General features: G+C 35.8%; 2 protein-coding genes across 5 annotated transcripts in view; one reads left to right on the top strand and one right to left on the bottom strand.

Annotated features, from left to right (window-relative positions):
* The window catches only part of LOC101284300 (disintegrin and metalloproteinase domain-containing protein 5-like), a 207,613-nt gene that overhangs the window by 116,843 nt on the left and 74,504 nt on the right, over positions 1 to 16,266 (top strand). Inside the window, exons 19-21 of one of the 4 annotated variants that reach the window (XM_033415017.2) lie at positions 6,005 to 6,164; positions 7,415 to 7,465; positions 13,748 to 13,802. In XM_033415017.2, coding sequence (XP_033270908.1) covers positions 6,005 to 6,164; positions 7,415 to 7,465; positions 13,748 to 13,802 — 266 coding nt within the window. Of the gene's footprint in view, positions 1 to 6,004; positions 6,165 to 7,414; positions 7,466 to 13,552; positions 13,709 to 13,747; positions 13,803 to 16,266 lie in introns of those variants that run through there. The other 3 variants (XM_012538678.3, XM_049704185.1, XM_033415020.2) reach the window with 3 other exon arrangements.
* The window catches only part of ADAM2 (ADAM metallopeptidase domain 2), a 100,025-nt gene continuing 84,801 nt past the window's right edge, over positions 1,043 to 16,266 (bottom strand). The window contains exons 21-22 of the mRNA XM_033415023.2: positions 5,149 to 5,407; positions 1,043 to 2,746 (exon numbers count right to left, since the gene is read on the bottom strand). The gene's annotated coding sequence lies outside the window, so the exon portion shown is untranslated. The remainder of the gene's footprint in view (positions 2,747 to 5,148; positions 5,408 to 16,266) is intronic.

Raw genomic sequence — 16,266 nt, 5'->3', positions numbered from 1 at the left:
GATTTTTCAGGTGTTATTATCAACCTTTTAAATCTATGACAAGCCAACAGTAAAAAAATTTCCACTCGCATTTCTTTAATTTCATGAGGCTTCCCAATTATCTTATGGTTGTAGGAAATTTATAATTATTCTGCATATTTTTCTTTCATTACCCTTGACAATCACTTCTAGTGATATTTTTGACCTTTTCTAACACACATACATTTTTATATGTATATGTTTAATTGTTAAACATGCATAACATAAAATTTACCATTTTAACCATTATTAAATGTATGAATCAGTGACATTAAATATATTGGTGTACACTGTTGTAAACCCACCATCCATCTCCAGAACTCTTTCATCTTGCAGAACTGGAACTCTATATTCATTAAACGATAATCCCCCATTCCTCTCTTCCTCAACCCCTGGAGGCCACCATTCTACTTTCTGTTTCTATGAATTTGACCACTTTCACATACCTTATAGAAGTGGAATTATACATTATTTGTCCTTTTATTTATGGTTTGTTTCATTTAACATAATGTCTTCAAAGTTCACCCATGTTGTAGCACGTCAAAATTTCGTTCGATTTTAAGACCATATAATATTCGGTTGCATGTATATATCACATTTGGTTTATCCATTGATCTGTTGATGGATACCTGGCTTACTTCCGCATTTTGACTATTGTGGATAATGATGCTGTGAATGTGGGTGTACAAATATCTGTTTGAGTCCATGCTTTCAATACTTTGAGTATATACCTAAATGTGGAATTGCTGGATAATATAGTAATCCTATATTTAACTTTCTGAGGAACCACCAAACTCTTTTTCATAGAGGCTGAATCATTTTACATTCTCATCAATGAGTTTTCTAATTTCTCCATATCCTCACCAACTTTTCTTTTTATAGTAACCAACCTAATGAGTGTAAAGTGATAACTCATTGTGGTTTTGATCTCTCTATGGGTATATCAGGATCTATGGATCAAAAATTGCCAGTTTAATTTTTAAGAATATCATCATTTTGTTGAACGTTGTTATCGGAAGATCTGTTGTATTTTATTATCTTTTTTTTTTTTTTTTTTTTTTTTTTTGCGGTACGCGGGCCTCTCCCGTTGCGGAGCACATGGATCACGGGCCCAGCCACTCCGTGGCATATGGGATCTTCCCGGACCGGGGCACGAACCCGTGTCCCCTGCATTGGCAGACGGACTCTCAACCACTGCGCCACCAGGGAAGCCCGATCTGTTGTATTTTAAATTGCTACTTTTTATTATAGGAAACCTGATTTTTTGTGTGTACATTTTATCAATGGACTACCATCATTTTCAAAAGGCTTTTAGTTGATTTTTTTAGGGGGTTGATATTTTTTAAATGATATGAACTGAAGTTAATAATTTTGCCACACCTCTTTAATAATAATTTTCCTTTCTTTCCTCTTCTTCAGTTAATTTCACCTTATCTCTCTCTCATTTCATAATTGTATTGGGTAATCCATTCAGAATAACAGGAAATCATCATGAAAGAGGCTATCATCACTTCTTAGGAATACTTCTAATATTGTCTCATGAAAAGGTTGCTCCTTTTGATTCAATATTTATCTTGTTGAGAAAATATTTATCTCTCCCAATTTTATTTAAAATCAGGAATGTATTTTGGGCTTTATTAGATATGTGTAAGGCATCTATTGAACTGATTATATTGTCTTATATTGCCTTTGAAGATTTTCTAATACTAAACCATCTTGTCTTCTAGTCTGAAGTTCTCTAGACTATTAGGTAATGAATATCACTAGGAAGGAAAGTGTTTTTTTTGAAGTACAGTCAATTTACAATGTATTAGTTTCACGTTTACAGCATAGTGATTCAAAGTTTTTATAGATTATAGTCCATTTAATGTTATTAGGATATTGGCTCTATTCCCTGTGCTGCACAAATATAACCTTGTAGCTTATTTTCTACATAGAAGTTTATACCTTTTAATCCCTTTCCCCTCCCCCCTTCCCACTGTCCACTGGTAATCACTTGTTTGGTGTTCCACAGCTAGTTCTCCCTTCAATGGATGGCCTAGGGAATAAATGACCTCATCCATTCTTTCATGAAAATACACTATTAGTCTGCTTGGTTGCCATAACAAAATGCTACAGACTGGGTGTCTTAAACAATAGAAATTTATTCTCTCACAGCTGTGGAGGCTGGGAACCCATGATCGAGGTGCTGGCAAATTCGGTTTCTGGTGAGACCTCTCTTCCTGGCTTGCATATGGCTGCCTTCTTGCTGAGTCCTCTGTGTGTGTGGAGAGAGAAAGCTCTCTGGTGTCTCCTCCTCCTCTTATAAGAACATCAGTTCCATCAGATTAGGACCCCACCCTTATGATCTCAACCCTAATTACCTCCCAAAGGCCTCATCTCCAAATACCATCACACTGGGGTTTAGGGATTCAAATCAGCTTATGAATTTGGGGGAACACTATTCAGTCCATAACATTCCATCGTATGGCTCCCCAAATTCATGTCCTCCTTTTATGCAGAATATGTCCACCCCATCTCAGTAGCTCCAAAAGTCTTAACCCGTTTCAGTATAAATTCCAAATACAACGTCTCTTCTAAATATCATCTACATCAGGAATGGGTGAGACTTGAGGTATGATTCATCTTGAGGGAAAATTCTTCGCCATTTATGAACGTGTGAAATCAGACAAGTTATGTGCTTCCAAAAAACAAAGGTGAGACAGGCATAGGATAGACATTCTTGTTCCTAAAGGGAGAAATTGGAAAGAAGAAAGGGGTGACAGATCCCAGTAAATACAAATAAAACCTAGCAAGGCAAATTCAATTCGATTTTAAGGTTGGAAGATAATCCTCTTAGGTTTGATTTTCTGCCCTCCAGGCCCATTGGGGTAGCAGCATAACCCCAGAGCCTGCAGTAGAGGCTACCCTACTCCTTCAGCTGTGGATAGAGGCCCCATCCATACTGCTCTTTGGAGTGGCCCTGCCCCTCTCAACCACTGGGCGGGGGAGCTTGGCCCAGCAATGTTTCTGCTGGTGTAATCTCATCCTTATTCCTGAGGTGGTTCACATGCACAGTCTCTTTATCAGATGATTTTTCCATCCACACTTTTGGTATGTTCTCTCTAAAACATGTTTTCCCATTTTTTGCAATATGGATAGACTGAGAATTCTCCAAATCTTTAAGTTCTGGTACCTCCCTGTGTAACGCTTACTTCTTCAATTTATCTCCTTCTCTCACATATTACTATAAGCAGTCAGGAGTACCCAGACTACATCTTCAACATTTCACTTAGAAATCTTCTCAGCTATTATCCAGTTTCATGGCTCACAAGTTCTATCTTCCATAAAACACGAGGTTACAATTTAGCTAAGTTTTTTGCCACTTTACAGCAGGAGTTGCCTTTTCTTAATCATTTTCCTTTTCTGTCTAAAATCTCACCAGAAACAACTTTCATGTAAATATTTCCACCACCATTCTGTTCATGATTATCTTTTTACTCTCTAAGAAGATGTAGGCTTTCTCTTCTGCTCTCCTCTTTTCTCCCTGAGCCCTCACCAGAGTTGCTTTCACCGTCCATGTTTCTACCAACAGTCTCTTCAGATTAATCTAGGAGTTTTCTAAAATGTGCCTCAAAATTCCTCTAGCCACTACCCATTACGAGTCCCAAAGCCATTTCCACATATTTAGGTATTTATTATAACAACACCCTGCTTCTTGGTACCAAAGTCAAAATTCTCCAGAGAAACAGGATCAATAGTATGGAGAGAGAGAGAGAGAGAGAGATGTTTTAGAAGGAACTGATTGGCTCATGTGATTACGGAGGCTGACAAATCCCGAGATGTGCAGAGTGAGTCAGTAAACTGCAGCTCCAGGAGAGCCAATGGTGCAATTTTTGTGTGAAGGGCAGCAGGCCTGAAGGTCAGGAAAGCTGATGTCTCAGTTTGGGTACCTCAGGCAGGAAGGATCTTCCCATATCCACTGGAGGGTCAGTGTTTTTGTTTTATTAAGGCCTCCAGGATGAGGCCCACCCACGTTAAAGAAAGCTACTGCTTTACTCAGTCTACTGATTTGAATGTTAATCTCATTTGAAAACACCCCATAGAAACACCCAGAATAATATTTGACCAAATATCTGAGGTCATCGTGGCCCTGTCAAACGGATGCATAAAATTAACTGTTACATATATGAACAGTGTTTGCTAGAGAAAGATAACAGGAGTCCCTCTCTATAAAATGTTTTTGGCAGGATATACTTATCCGTATATATAGATTATTCTAAGTAAACCTGGACTTATGGTGGAATAGCTGGCTGGAGAAACTTGGTAATCATGTAAACTGTGTAACTAACAGTGCAAAAGTGAAATGACTATTTATGAGCAATCTTGTGTCTACTTTACACAAAGCTCTCCATCTGTGTTTTCTGTAATCAATCTGAATGTGGCACAGGGTGGAGGATAGGGAAGCTTTGGGAGCTGCCGCTGATGCATGCTGGCTCCTCCAGGGAAAAATCTTTTATTTCTATACCTGATATTTACCCATGAAGTTTGGTATGGGTAAGATCTATGTTTTGGGGAGTTTGATATGACAGTTAAACGCTTGAGTCATAAAGGCTAAGACACTTTGGGGTCATAAAAGGAAGGAGGTGAAAAACCATGAACAATAGTTAAATGACTGGATGATTCCCTGAGGCATCTTTAGAAGGAGGTAGAAGCCTTGAGGCAGATTATTGGGGACTAGTTTAACCAATGGGAAATGGAGATTCCGAGTAATTAACTTAATGAAGGTCACCAAACTGAGAGGAGAGTTAGTAGAAAATATTCTTTGTTGGCTGGTATAAATAAGTAGTGCTTGTTAAAACTAGACGGTATAAGGGAAAGAAGTGAGACCAGTTTTTCCTACTTAGACTTCCAAGGCCACCTGGCCATATATTACATTCATTTTCAAATAACCCATGTGGTATCACTGATTACCCGGAAGACTATACACATAGCTGAGAATCAATCTGCAGTATATGGCCAGAGAGGCTGATCTCTTCATCTGATTCACTTGTTTTCTAATTACAAATATCACGTAATCTTTGTCTCGAAGATACTGGGAGCCCCAAGCGCATGCACAAAGCTGACTGAAAAAGAAAATGTTGCTCCTACCTTGAACTTGCTTAAAACAAACACATGGGGGAAAAGGGAGAAGTGCTGGGACAGTAGTAGGAGAAGTATTTTGAGCCTCAGCGGTCATCCACACTGTAGCTGGGGAGTTGCTCTTCTGACCGTCAGCTCCTCCAGTGCGGCGAAGTGATAGAGTCACGGTTCATATCAAATAAAAGGAAGCATACCAACAAATTGTGGAGAAAGCAGAACTCGATACGTTATGAATCCGGAAAGGTGAATGCAGATGTCAGCTGAGAATCTACAAGAACAGATGAGGAAAATGTAGATATTAGCACTAGTCAGTCAGAAGTGGGTCAAAGCCAAGCTTAGCCATGCATTCTATAAAATAATTCTAGAGCCATTTTAACAATTTCCTATTGCTGCATATTTGATTAACGAACTTAAGTTTAGAGACTACTGATTTTTAATTTTTAGGAAAAAAATTGTAGTAATGTAAGAGAAATTAAATGCCAGATACCCCAGATTTAATTCTCACATACAGGTACAATCCAATACTCTTTGTGATATACATGTTTGAGCCTCGGAAACCCTGTATCAGAACAGAATTGAAGAAATATTTGCAAGTATTAAATATGTGGTCCATGAAAGAACATTACTACCTTCAATCAAGGAAATCACCATTGGGTGGAAGTTTGAAAACTCAAAAACATCAGTAAAGCGCTAGTAACAGCCCATTTTATATATTAGTTTAGGTTTTCAGATTTTATTATATTCACAGTCTATGTGAATGAAATTTTTAGTTTTGGGGAATATTGTTGGTAATGATACCCCTCCACCTTTTGATTTGGTTAATAAAATCTCTGACATAATTTGAAATGGATGCTTTCCATTCTAGGTAAAAAGTTATTGCTGCAGAGATCTCTCAGTCATCCAAAACACAGATTTCAACTGATTTTCTACACTTCTCTACCTGTGTTCATCATTATTATTGCTATTATAATAAACCAGAGTAAAATAAGGGAGCTGTGCTACAGAGGAGAACCTGAAAGTGAGAGGTATATATATTTTAATTCTTATTAAATTAAATAAGTCAAGCAACAAGTAGTCAGGTTTCATCAGGAATAAGCTAAAACTGTAGGTAAAACAATATGAGTATGGCCCAGGGATACATTTCAAACTAGCTTGGTGTTTTCATGTTTTCTCTGGTTTTACTCATTACTAAAACCATTCATTTTACCACCAGTATCACTTGAGGAGGAGATATGGGTGCCAAGGGTATTGTGGAGGTTTATTCGTCCTCTTAATCCACTGATTCTGTCTAAATAGTCAAATTGTCCATGAGCTTCATGAGAATAAATAACACTGCATTTAAAAAGTAAATAAATAAATAAAATTTTAAGATATAGATCCTCAGACCAGTGGTAAATAACTTCATCAGAACACCCCACTCAACTAGATATAATACCTATGAACCTGCCTGCATAATATTTATTTTCCTAATTATTGCTGATTTGTCCAGTCATTTCTCAGCTAGAAATTACATGTGTAATTCATACTAATCAGGTTAGGAGACAGGAGGAAGCATCATGCAGTGGGGAGAAAATTATATTTAGCCTCAGAAAACCTGGTTTCAACTCCTAAATCTTACATATGTTGCTAACTATGATATCTTGAGCAAGGGATTTAATCTTTATGTTCTTAAAATTATTCTCTGTAACTCTACAAAATGTGAGATAATAGCTTTCCAATGTATCATAAACTTTTGGGTACACCAAATTAATAAATGAAATCACCATATTATCTGTAATCAGTTACACAACTATTTAAACATCATTATTGAGCCCCTTAGTCATAATTTACTGTATTCTTCCAGAGAGGTATTTACCTCTAGTTTTACCTTCCAAGAAGTGATATGAAGAGAAGATCTGAGTATGTTACGAGAGGATGAAAGAAATCTGTAGAAATATATGGAAAAATTAACTGAAATTTTTGACTGCTACTTTATGGTTTTGGTTTAATTTGGCCTGAGGAGTTAGTGATATCATAGAATCAGGGGGCCTATCTGTAAAATTGAGTAAATGTGAAATGAGGATGTGAGGATTTTGTCAACAAAGCAAGGTGGCTGATGGCATTTGTTCTAATATTGAGATGGTACCAGTTTTATTTTATTTTGCTGGAAGGAGACATTTTATGTAGTGAATCACTCTGTTTCTTTGAAGAACATTTTTTGTTCAAATAGTCACTTAATTGTTCAACATTTTTAAATTCCCCCACTTATTTAAAATAAACTTTATCAATGTTATAGGTCTGTGTCGGAAGAAAGCAGCAGTAACAGCAAGTTGTCACTCAGTGTAAGGTGAGTGTAGAACGAGTGATTGATTAACCATTTGGCATCATACCTTTTGATCATTATTGAAGGAGCACTTAAAAATTGTTAGCTTGAAACCAAAACATTTGTTAATAATATTCTTTGTGGTTCCCATTGTAGGTGATTTTATAATGCTAAACAATAAAACTTGATTTCATTATGTCTCAACCTCTCCTCCCTGACCTACATCAAAGGAGTGATTTTTGTGCACCCACACTAACATTTATGACCACATAAGTTTTAGGATTCTTTTTTTTTTTTTTGAGGTTTGGTAAGCAGCACTTATATGTTGATGACATTTTACTGCCACATAATAAGAGGACTGATATTATAAAAATGTCAGATGTGCTTATAGTTATAATATTATCTCAGAAAAAAATTATTGCTAATAAGATAGAGCCTTGGAGTTTTCATTCATTTTACTGTCTTAAGATCCCAAATAACAACCGAACTTTACACATCAAGGAATGAAGAAAAGAACAAACTAAGCCCAAAGTAAGTGAAAGGAAGGAAATAGTAAAGGTCAGAGGAGATATGAACAAAATGAAGAAGAAAAAAGCAATTTTAAACATCAACAAAAGTAAGCATGTTTTTTGAAAAAAGAAAGAAACCTTTAGCTAGACCATCTAACACAAAAAGAGAGAAGACTAATATAAATAAAACCAGAAATAAGAGGGGAGACATTACAAATGATACTATACAAATAATCTTTTTATAGTTTATAGTTCATGAAAGATTACTGTGAATATTTGTATGCTAAGAAACTGAAGAACCAAAAAGAAATGAATACATTCCTGGAAACATACAACCTGCCAAGATTAAATCATGAAGAAATAGAAAGTGAGCAGATTAAAAACTAGTTAAGGAGATTGAACCAGTAACTAAAACCCTCCCAACAAAGAAAAGCCCAGGACAGATTGGCTTTACTGGTGAATTCTGCCAAACATTTAAAGATGGATTAAAGCCAATATTTCTAAAATTCTTCCAAAAAGTAGAAAAGGAGGTAACACTCATTTTATGAGGCCAGCATTACTCTGATACCAAAATTGATAAGGACACTACAGAAAAAGGAAACTACAAGCTAATATCTGTGATGAATATAGATGCAAAAATTCTCAACAAACTACTAGCAAAGCAAATTCAACAGCACATGAAAAGGATCATGCACCATGAGAAAGTGACATCATGGGAGTGCAAGGATGGTTCGACATATGAAAATCAGTCAATGTGATACACCCACCACATTAACAAAATGACGAATGAAAATGACAAGATCGTCTCAATAGATACAGAAAAAACGTTTGACAAAATTCAAAATGTTCTTATGATATATTCTTTCCACAAATTAAGAATAGAAGGAATTTACAGCATGATAAAGGCCATATATGAGAAGCTAACAGCTAATATCATAGTCAAACTGAAAACGTTGAAGCATTTCCTCTAACATCAGGGACAAGGTAAGAATGCCCACTGGCACCATATGTATTCAACCTAGTACTGGAAGTATTAGCCAGAGCAATTAGGTGACAAAAGACATCTACATCAGAAAGGAAGAAGTGAAGTTGTTTTTGTTTTCAGATGTCATGTTCTTACACATAAAAAACCCTAAAGATTTCACAAAAAATTATTAGAACTAATAAACAAGATTAATAAAGCTGCTGGCTCCAAGATCATTGTACAATAATCAGTTACATTTCTATATACTAAAAATAAGCTATCTTAAAATGAAGTTCAGAAAACAATCCCATAGATAATTGGATCAAAAAATAAAATACTTACAAATAAACTTAACTAAGAATGTGAAAGACTTGTGTACTGATAACTACAAGAAAGCAGTGAAAGAAATGGAAAGACATCCTGTGTTCATGGGCTGAAACAATTAATATTGTTAAAATATCCATACCACTCAAAGGTATCTACAAATTCAATGAAACCCCTCTCAAAATTCCAGTGGCATTTTTCACAGAGATATTAAAAAAATTCTAAAATTTATGTGGAACCACAAAGGACCCTCAATAGCCAAAACATTTTGAGAAAGAACAAAGCTGGACGCATCATACATCCTGATTTTAAAATATATTGCAAATCTACTGTAATCAAAACAGTATGGTACTGTTATAAAGACAGATAAAGATCAATGGAACAGAATAGAGAGCCCAGGATTCAATCCCCACATAGATGGTCAAATGACCTTTGAAAGGGTACTAAGAATATGCAGTGGGACATGTTGGTGGGAAAACTGGATAGCCACATGCAAAAGAATGAAATTGAACCCTTACATCATACACAAAAATCAACTCAAAGTGGATTAAAAGTGACCCCAAAGTGTAAAACTCCTAGAAGAAAACATAGGGGGAAAACTTCATATCATTGGTCTTCACAATGAATTTTTGGGTTGATATCAAAAGTACAGGCAACAAAAGCAAAAAATAGACAAGTGGGGCTCCATCAAACTAAAAAGGCTTCCGCACAGCAAGGGAAACATTTAATAGAGTGAAGGAGCAACCTATGGAATGGGATAAAATATTTTTAAACCATGTATCAGAAAAAGGGTTAATAACCAAAACATATAAGGTACTCCTACCATTGATACAAAAAAGAAAATAAAACCTGATTTTAAAATGGGCTAAAGACTTGAATAGATGCTTCTCCCAAAATACCATACTTAGGGCCAACAGATATAGGAAAAGATAGCTCAGATCACTAATCATCAGGGAAATTCAAATCAAAACCATATGAGGTATCACCTGTTAGAATGGCTATTATAAAAAAAAAAAACCCACAAAAGTCAACAAGCGTTGGCAAGGATGTGGAGAAATTGGAATCATTGTACAATGTTGATGGGAATGCAAGATATTGTGGCCACTGTGCAAAACTGTTGGAGATTCCTCAAAAAATTAAAAATAGAACTACTGTATGACCCAGCAATCCTACTTCTGGATATTTTTCCGGAAGAATTGAAATCAGGATCTCAAAGCAGTATTAGCATTTTCGTGTTCATTGCAGCACCACTTACAATAGCCAAGATGTGAATACAAGCTAAATGTCCATCATTGGATGAATGGATAAAGAAAATGTGGTATATACATATAATGGAATGTTGTTCAGCCATTAAAAAGAAGGAAATCCTGCATTTATGACAACATAGATGAACCTTGAGGACATTATGCTGAGTGAAATAAGCCAGTCACAGAAGGACAAATAACTGCATGATTCCACTTAAGCTATCTCAAATAGTGAAGCTCGTAGAACTGAGAGTAGAATGGTTGTTGCTTCAGGCTGGGATGACAGTAAAGTGGGATGTTGCTAATCAATGAGAATGAAGTCTCAATTGTGCAAAATCTAGAGATCTGCTGTACAACGTTGTCCCTATTGTTAAAAATGTATGCTTAAATTTTTGTTAAGAGAGTAGATCTCATTTAAGTGTTCTTAAGCACAGTAGAATAAAATTTTTAAACCTTGAGGAAGTTTTGCTTCACAAAAGACACCCTTATGAAAGGGAAAAGGGAAGCCACAATGTGGGAGAAGATGTCTGTAATACATATTTCCAATAAAGAACTCATACTCAGAATATATACAGAATCCCTGTAAACCAGTAACAAAACACGGGAAAGCCTAATAGGCAAAATATTTGAAAAGACGCTTCACAAAAGATGATATCAAAGGAGCTCAAAACATGAAAAATTGCTCAACATCACTAATCATCAGAAAGAGACAAATTAAAATAAAAACGAGTGTCCCCTACACACCTATAAGAGTGGCTAAAATTAAAAGAACAGGCAACCTCAAGTGTTGGTTAGAATATCAAGCAACAAGGACTCTCACACACTGCAGGCAGGAGCATATATTTTATCACTTTAATACTTTTATTACAGTTCAGCAGTTTAGCATCTTCTAAAGTTATCAGGTTTCAGTTGTTTACAATTTTCATTTTTAAAACTATCATGCTTACATTTTATATTTACTTTATATTATAACTAAACTTTTATTTCCTAGAATTTTGCAAAGGAGATTTTCCATAAATTTTGAGTCTAATTACCTAAAATATTTTTTTCCTTTTCCATTTAATTTGAATCTGCTTGTCTTTACTTCTGTTTTTATACTTTTAACTTTAAATCTTATTCTTTTCTTTTCAAATATCAATAATCTGTATATAGGTAAGCTTCTGTATATTTAACATAAATTCACTATTTTTTATATAAAAGGGTAGGAAAAATTGAGAAAAAGGTTCTGAAATTCATATGAAAGGAAAGTAGGGATAACCAGGTAAACTTTAGAACTAACAATTAGTTAAAATTTAGATCTTTTTATTTTCAGAAAGCATCTTTCTGATTTTTAATGATTATCAAGTATTTATTAAAATATATAAAATACCTTGGTAGGTATATGAATTAAAGATAAATTTCTCATAATCACAATACCCAAAGAAAAGTTCCATTAACAATATAGATGTATATATTCTTGAAAATTTTTTCTAAAGAATAAACATAGGGCTTCCCTGGTGGCGCAGTGGTTGAGAGTCCGCCTGCCGATGCAGGGGACACGGGTTCGTGCCCTGGTCTGGGAAGATCCCACATGCCACGGAGCGGCTGGGCTCGTGAGCCATGGCCGCTGAGCCTGCGCGTCCAGAGCCTGTGCTCCGCAACGGGAGAGGCCACAACAGTGAGAGGCCCGCGTACCGCGCAAAAAAAAAAAAAAAGAAAAATAACATTTAAAAAATCCATTATTATGAATATGTAAACTACTTCCAGTTTTTCTGTATTATGAACACCCTGTAATAAACATCCTTATATTATTATATAAATTATAATAGTCTAAATAATAAACTAAAGGCTATATAAATTATAGCCTCAGGGTAAATCCCTAGAAGAGAGCTTGATCAAAGCATAAATATAATATTTACACTCTTGCTTGTTGATATCTACTGCCAAATTGCCTGATTGTAATGATGACCATCAATCCATTTGTGTCAGGTTGTAACCTTCATAAGTTATTTTTAGTCATTTGTACATTTGAGTGATGTGCTTTCTAGTTTATCTTAAATTTTACTTTTTCACTATTGTATTGAATTTTCTTTATTTTCCACTGTGTCACTTAGTACTAAGCTGTTTCTTAAATGAGTATGTAATAGAAAGAAAAATATGTAATATAAAAGTAAGGGATTAGAGGCATTTTTGAGACTTCCTTTAGTATGAGGGATGCTTAGTGTACGTTTACCTTTTCCCATCTCTCTCGCTCCACTGATTTTTTTTGTTATGTAAGTTGGGAGTTTAGACCTAGCCTAATGTTAATAAATTCCTGTTTTTTAAACATTATTTTCTTGGTTCCAAAAACACTTTATCATTTTCAGTTTTGTGCTGAGGTTTACAACAAACATTTGACTCTATTTTATGCTTAACTGTTTTCATCATTCATAATTCTGATGGATTATTTTCGATTTTAATGACAATAAGATTCTTTTTAGTCCGGAGAGCTTGGGATACCCAAATCTTGCCTTGACTCTCCTCTCTTGATTTATTCAATAAATTGCACGTGCTTGTGAGTAGGTGAATCATTCTGTTTCTTATTATAGCAGTACAAGTAATAAACGTTCATTTAAAAATATTCAAAAGAATAAAAAAATTATCATCATTAATCTTAGCACCTAGGATGATCATTTTAAAATATTTCAATATATATAGATGTATATATGGTGTATATGTTGGTGTTTTATCTTTTATAAAATGTGATTGTACTTAGAAACATCACAATTTTTCGTTTTTATTCTAAACTAAAATCCGTTTATATACTTAGAATGGAAATTTAAAGGCACTTTGCTTTATTGACCTAGTTACCAAAAATAGATAAACACTTAGGATATTTTAGGAAGCCACTCTAGTAGAAGACTAAGAATATTTGCAGTTGAAGGTAACAGATGATTTTTTTTTTCTGGAATCAATTTTTATTTTCTTCATCCTTGCTCTTCAGTTTTCCATGCCTTTTAAATAAATTCTTGTGTTAGAAATATGTGGGCTCCAAAAAAAATAATAAATAACTGGTATTTTGTGGTGTGCTTTGTCTTGTTTTCCCTCACAGTAACAGTCTCTAACAATCTTGGCCTGAAGAGAGGATGGTACCAAATAAATCACCAGAAACTGGCCTAAACCAAGAAGGAAAAAACATATTTCTCGCTCGCCTCTGTTGTCACTGCTGAGGGTTAAATTATGAAATAATAAATCATCTGCCCCTGAATCACCTGAATTATGTCTGGTGTTTTCTCTGTATTTTCAGTTCCAACTTCCAACCTATCTACTCTAACTTGAATCCAGAAAAGGCTCTGAATCAGGTAAAAGCAGCCAAAGACCCTCACCCCATAAAGCCCTGAGGGCCTGCCAGTTGTGCCTCATGACCCCAGGGTAGAGAGCATCCCTTTTCCTTTCTGCTCTTTAGGTTGACCTGAATCTCCTCCCCACCCCCGGAAGTCTTAACCTTCCTCCTTCCTTGCAGAGCTTCTAAACTTCAGCTAGCCTGTGACTTGTCCCAGTGGCATTTACTCAGCTAGGAGTTGAATCCAGTGTTTCTCTTGTTACTGCTTCTCCTCTTTGAAAGCTGTGTACCCACTTTAGTGTATTCAGATTCCTTTTTTTTAAATTATTAATTTTTACTGGAGTATGGTTGCTTTACAATGTTGTGTTAGCCTCCACCGCACAACAAAATGAATCAGCCATACACATACAGATATCCCCTCCCTTTTGGACTTCCCTCCCATTTAGATTACCACAGTGCATTAGGTAGAATTCCCTGTACTATACAGTATGTTCCCATCAGTTGTCTATTTTATACATAGTATCAATGTATGTGTGTCAGTCCCAGTCTCCCAATTCCTCCCACCCCACCCCTTTCCCCCTCTATTCCTTATTATAGATTCATTATTGATTATTTGTGTCAGCAGTTTTCAGATGGCTTAGATTCCCGCTAAGCAAGACCTACCTATGTCATGGATTTTACTTTAGTATTTTTATAGTATGTACCAAAGAATATTTTAATTTTCATTGAATTTTCCTCTTTGATCCATGGATTAATTAGAAAAGTATTACATCAAATATTTGGGGATTTTTATATATTTATAATATATTTGTCTTAAATTAACTTTCGTTAGAGAACATAATCTGAAATATTTCAGTCATGAGAAATTGGTTAAGAGTTATTTTATACCTAAGCATGTGGTATATATCATTAAAACTTTTATACATATTTAAAATGTGTATTTTGCAGAGGTTGGGTATACTGTTCTCTATATGAGGTAGGTCATGTGTTTTCATCATATTTTTCAAATCCCTCACATATTTGTTGATTTTTCTAATTTTTTTCTGATAATAATTTCCTTTTGTGTACTGAAGTTATACTAAGATTTATAAAATATTATAATTTTTGTGACTTTTAATTTTATGTGTCACCTTAACTGGGCTAAGGGATGCCCAGATAGCTGATTAAAACATTATTTCTGAATGTTTCTGTGAGGGAGTCTCTGGAAGAGGTTAGCATCTGAGTCAGAAGACTGAGTAAAGACCACTCTCAAAGATGCTGGTGGGCAGCATCTAATCCACTGAGCTCCTGAATAGAATAAAAGGACAGAGGAAGAGTGAATTTGCTCTGTGCTTGATTTGAGACTTCTATTTTCTCCTGCTTTCAGACATTGGCACTCCTGCTTTTCAGACTGGGACTTATACTGTCACTACCCCCATTCCCATTCTAGACTTTCAGACTTGGGCGGAATTCATCATCAGCTTTCCTGGTTCTCCAGTTTGTAGATGGCAGATCATGGGATTTCTTGGCCTCCATAACCACATGAGCCAATGTCTATAATCTCATGTCTCTCTCTCTCTCTCTCTCTCTCTCCCTCCCCCCCCCCCTCTCTCTCTCTCTCTCTCTCTATATATATATATAAAATCTCCTGTTCTGTTTCTCTGGAGAACCCTGACTGATACAGATTTGGGGACTTAAAGGATGAGTTTTCTGAATTGGTTTTGGGATTCCTGGAACTGGCTTTGTAATCTGATTAAGTTTTAAGATGCTGTTGACTCAGGAACTTCCCTGGTGGTCCAGTGGTTAAGACTTTGTCTTCCAATGAAGGGGTGTGCATTCAGTCCCTGGTCAGGGAGCTAAGATCCCACATGCCTCGTGGCCAAAAATCCAAAACAGAAGCAATATTGTAAGAAATTCAATAAAGACTAAAAGAAAAAAGTTGCTGTTTACAGAGATATGCAAAATATCTGCTTTGGATACTTCTAATCAACCACTTATAGGAAGAAAGGAGCCACGTGACTCTATATGATATTTTTGAACATTTTTGGAAAATGAAGGAATATAATGACATTGGTTGATTTCTCCTAATGTTGCTGGACAACATAGGGAAAGGAAAAGATAAGTTCAGAGACCTGAATTCCCAGGTCAAGTGTTGCGTAAATGACCTAAAGGCTTCCAGGTGTGCCCTGAAGAAAGGACTTATCTCCTATAGCCCCAGGGCTGAAATTGCTGAAAATTAAATGGAGAACTTCGTCCTGGCTGATTTATAATGCAAGTTGACCTCCTGGCCTCACAGGGTGTCTGTTGTCAAAGTGAGGGCATTCATTGGGAAAGAATGAGACCCTATAAGGTGGGATGGAGATGTGTTGGAATATGCTGTTGAAGCCAGGGACACTGAGCCCCTAAATCCTGATGAGTCCTCATTGTGGAAGAGGCCTCCCAGCCTCAGCAAAAGTATTCTCCCCAACTCCAGTGGAATTGACCTTCTCACCCACAGTGCTGTC

The sequence above is a fragment of the Orcinus orca genome, chromosome 21 (genome assembly GCF_937001465.1).
Source record: "Orcinus orca chromosome 21, mOrcOrc1.1, whole genome shotgun sequence".
NCBI classification, from domain to species: domain Eukaryota; kingdom Metazoa; phylum Chordata; class Mammalia; order Artiodactyla; family Delphinidae; genus Orcinus; species Orcinus orca.
This window is presented reverse-complemented; position numbering and strand designations above follow the sequence as displayed.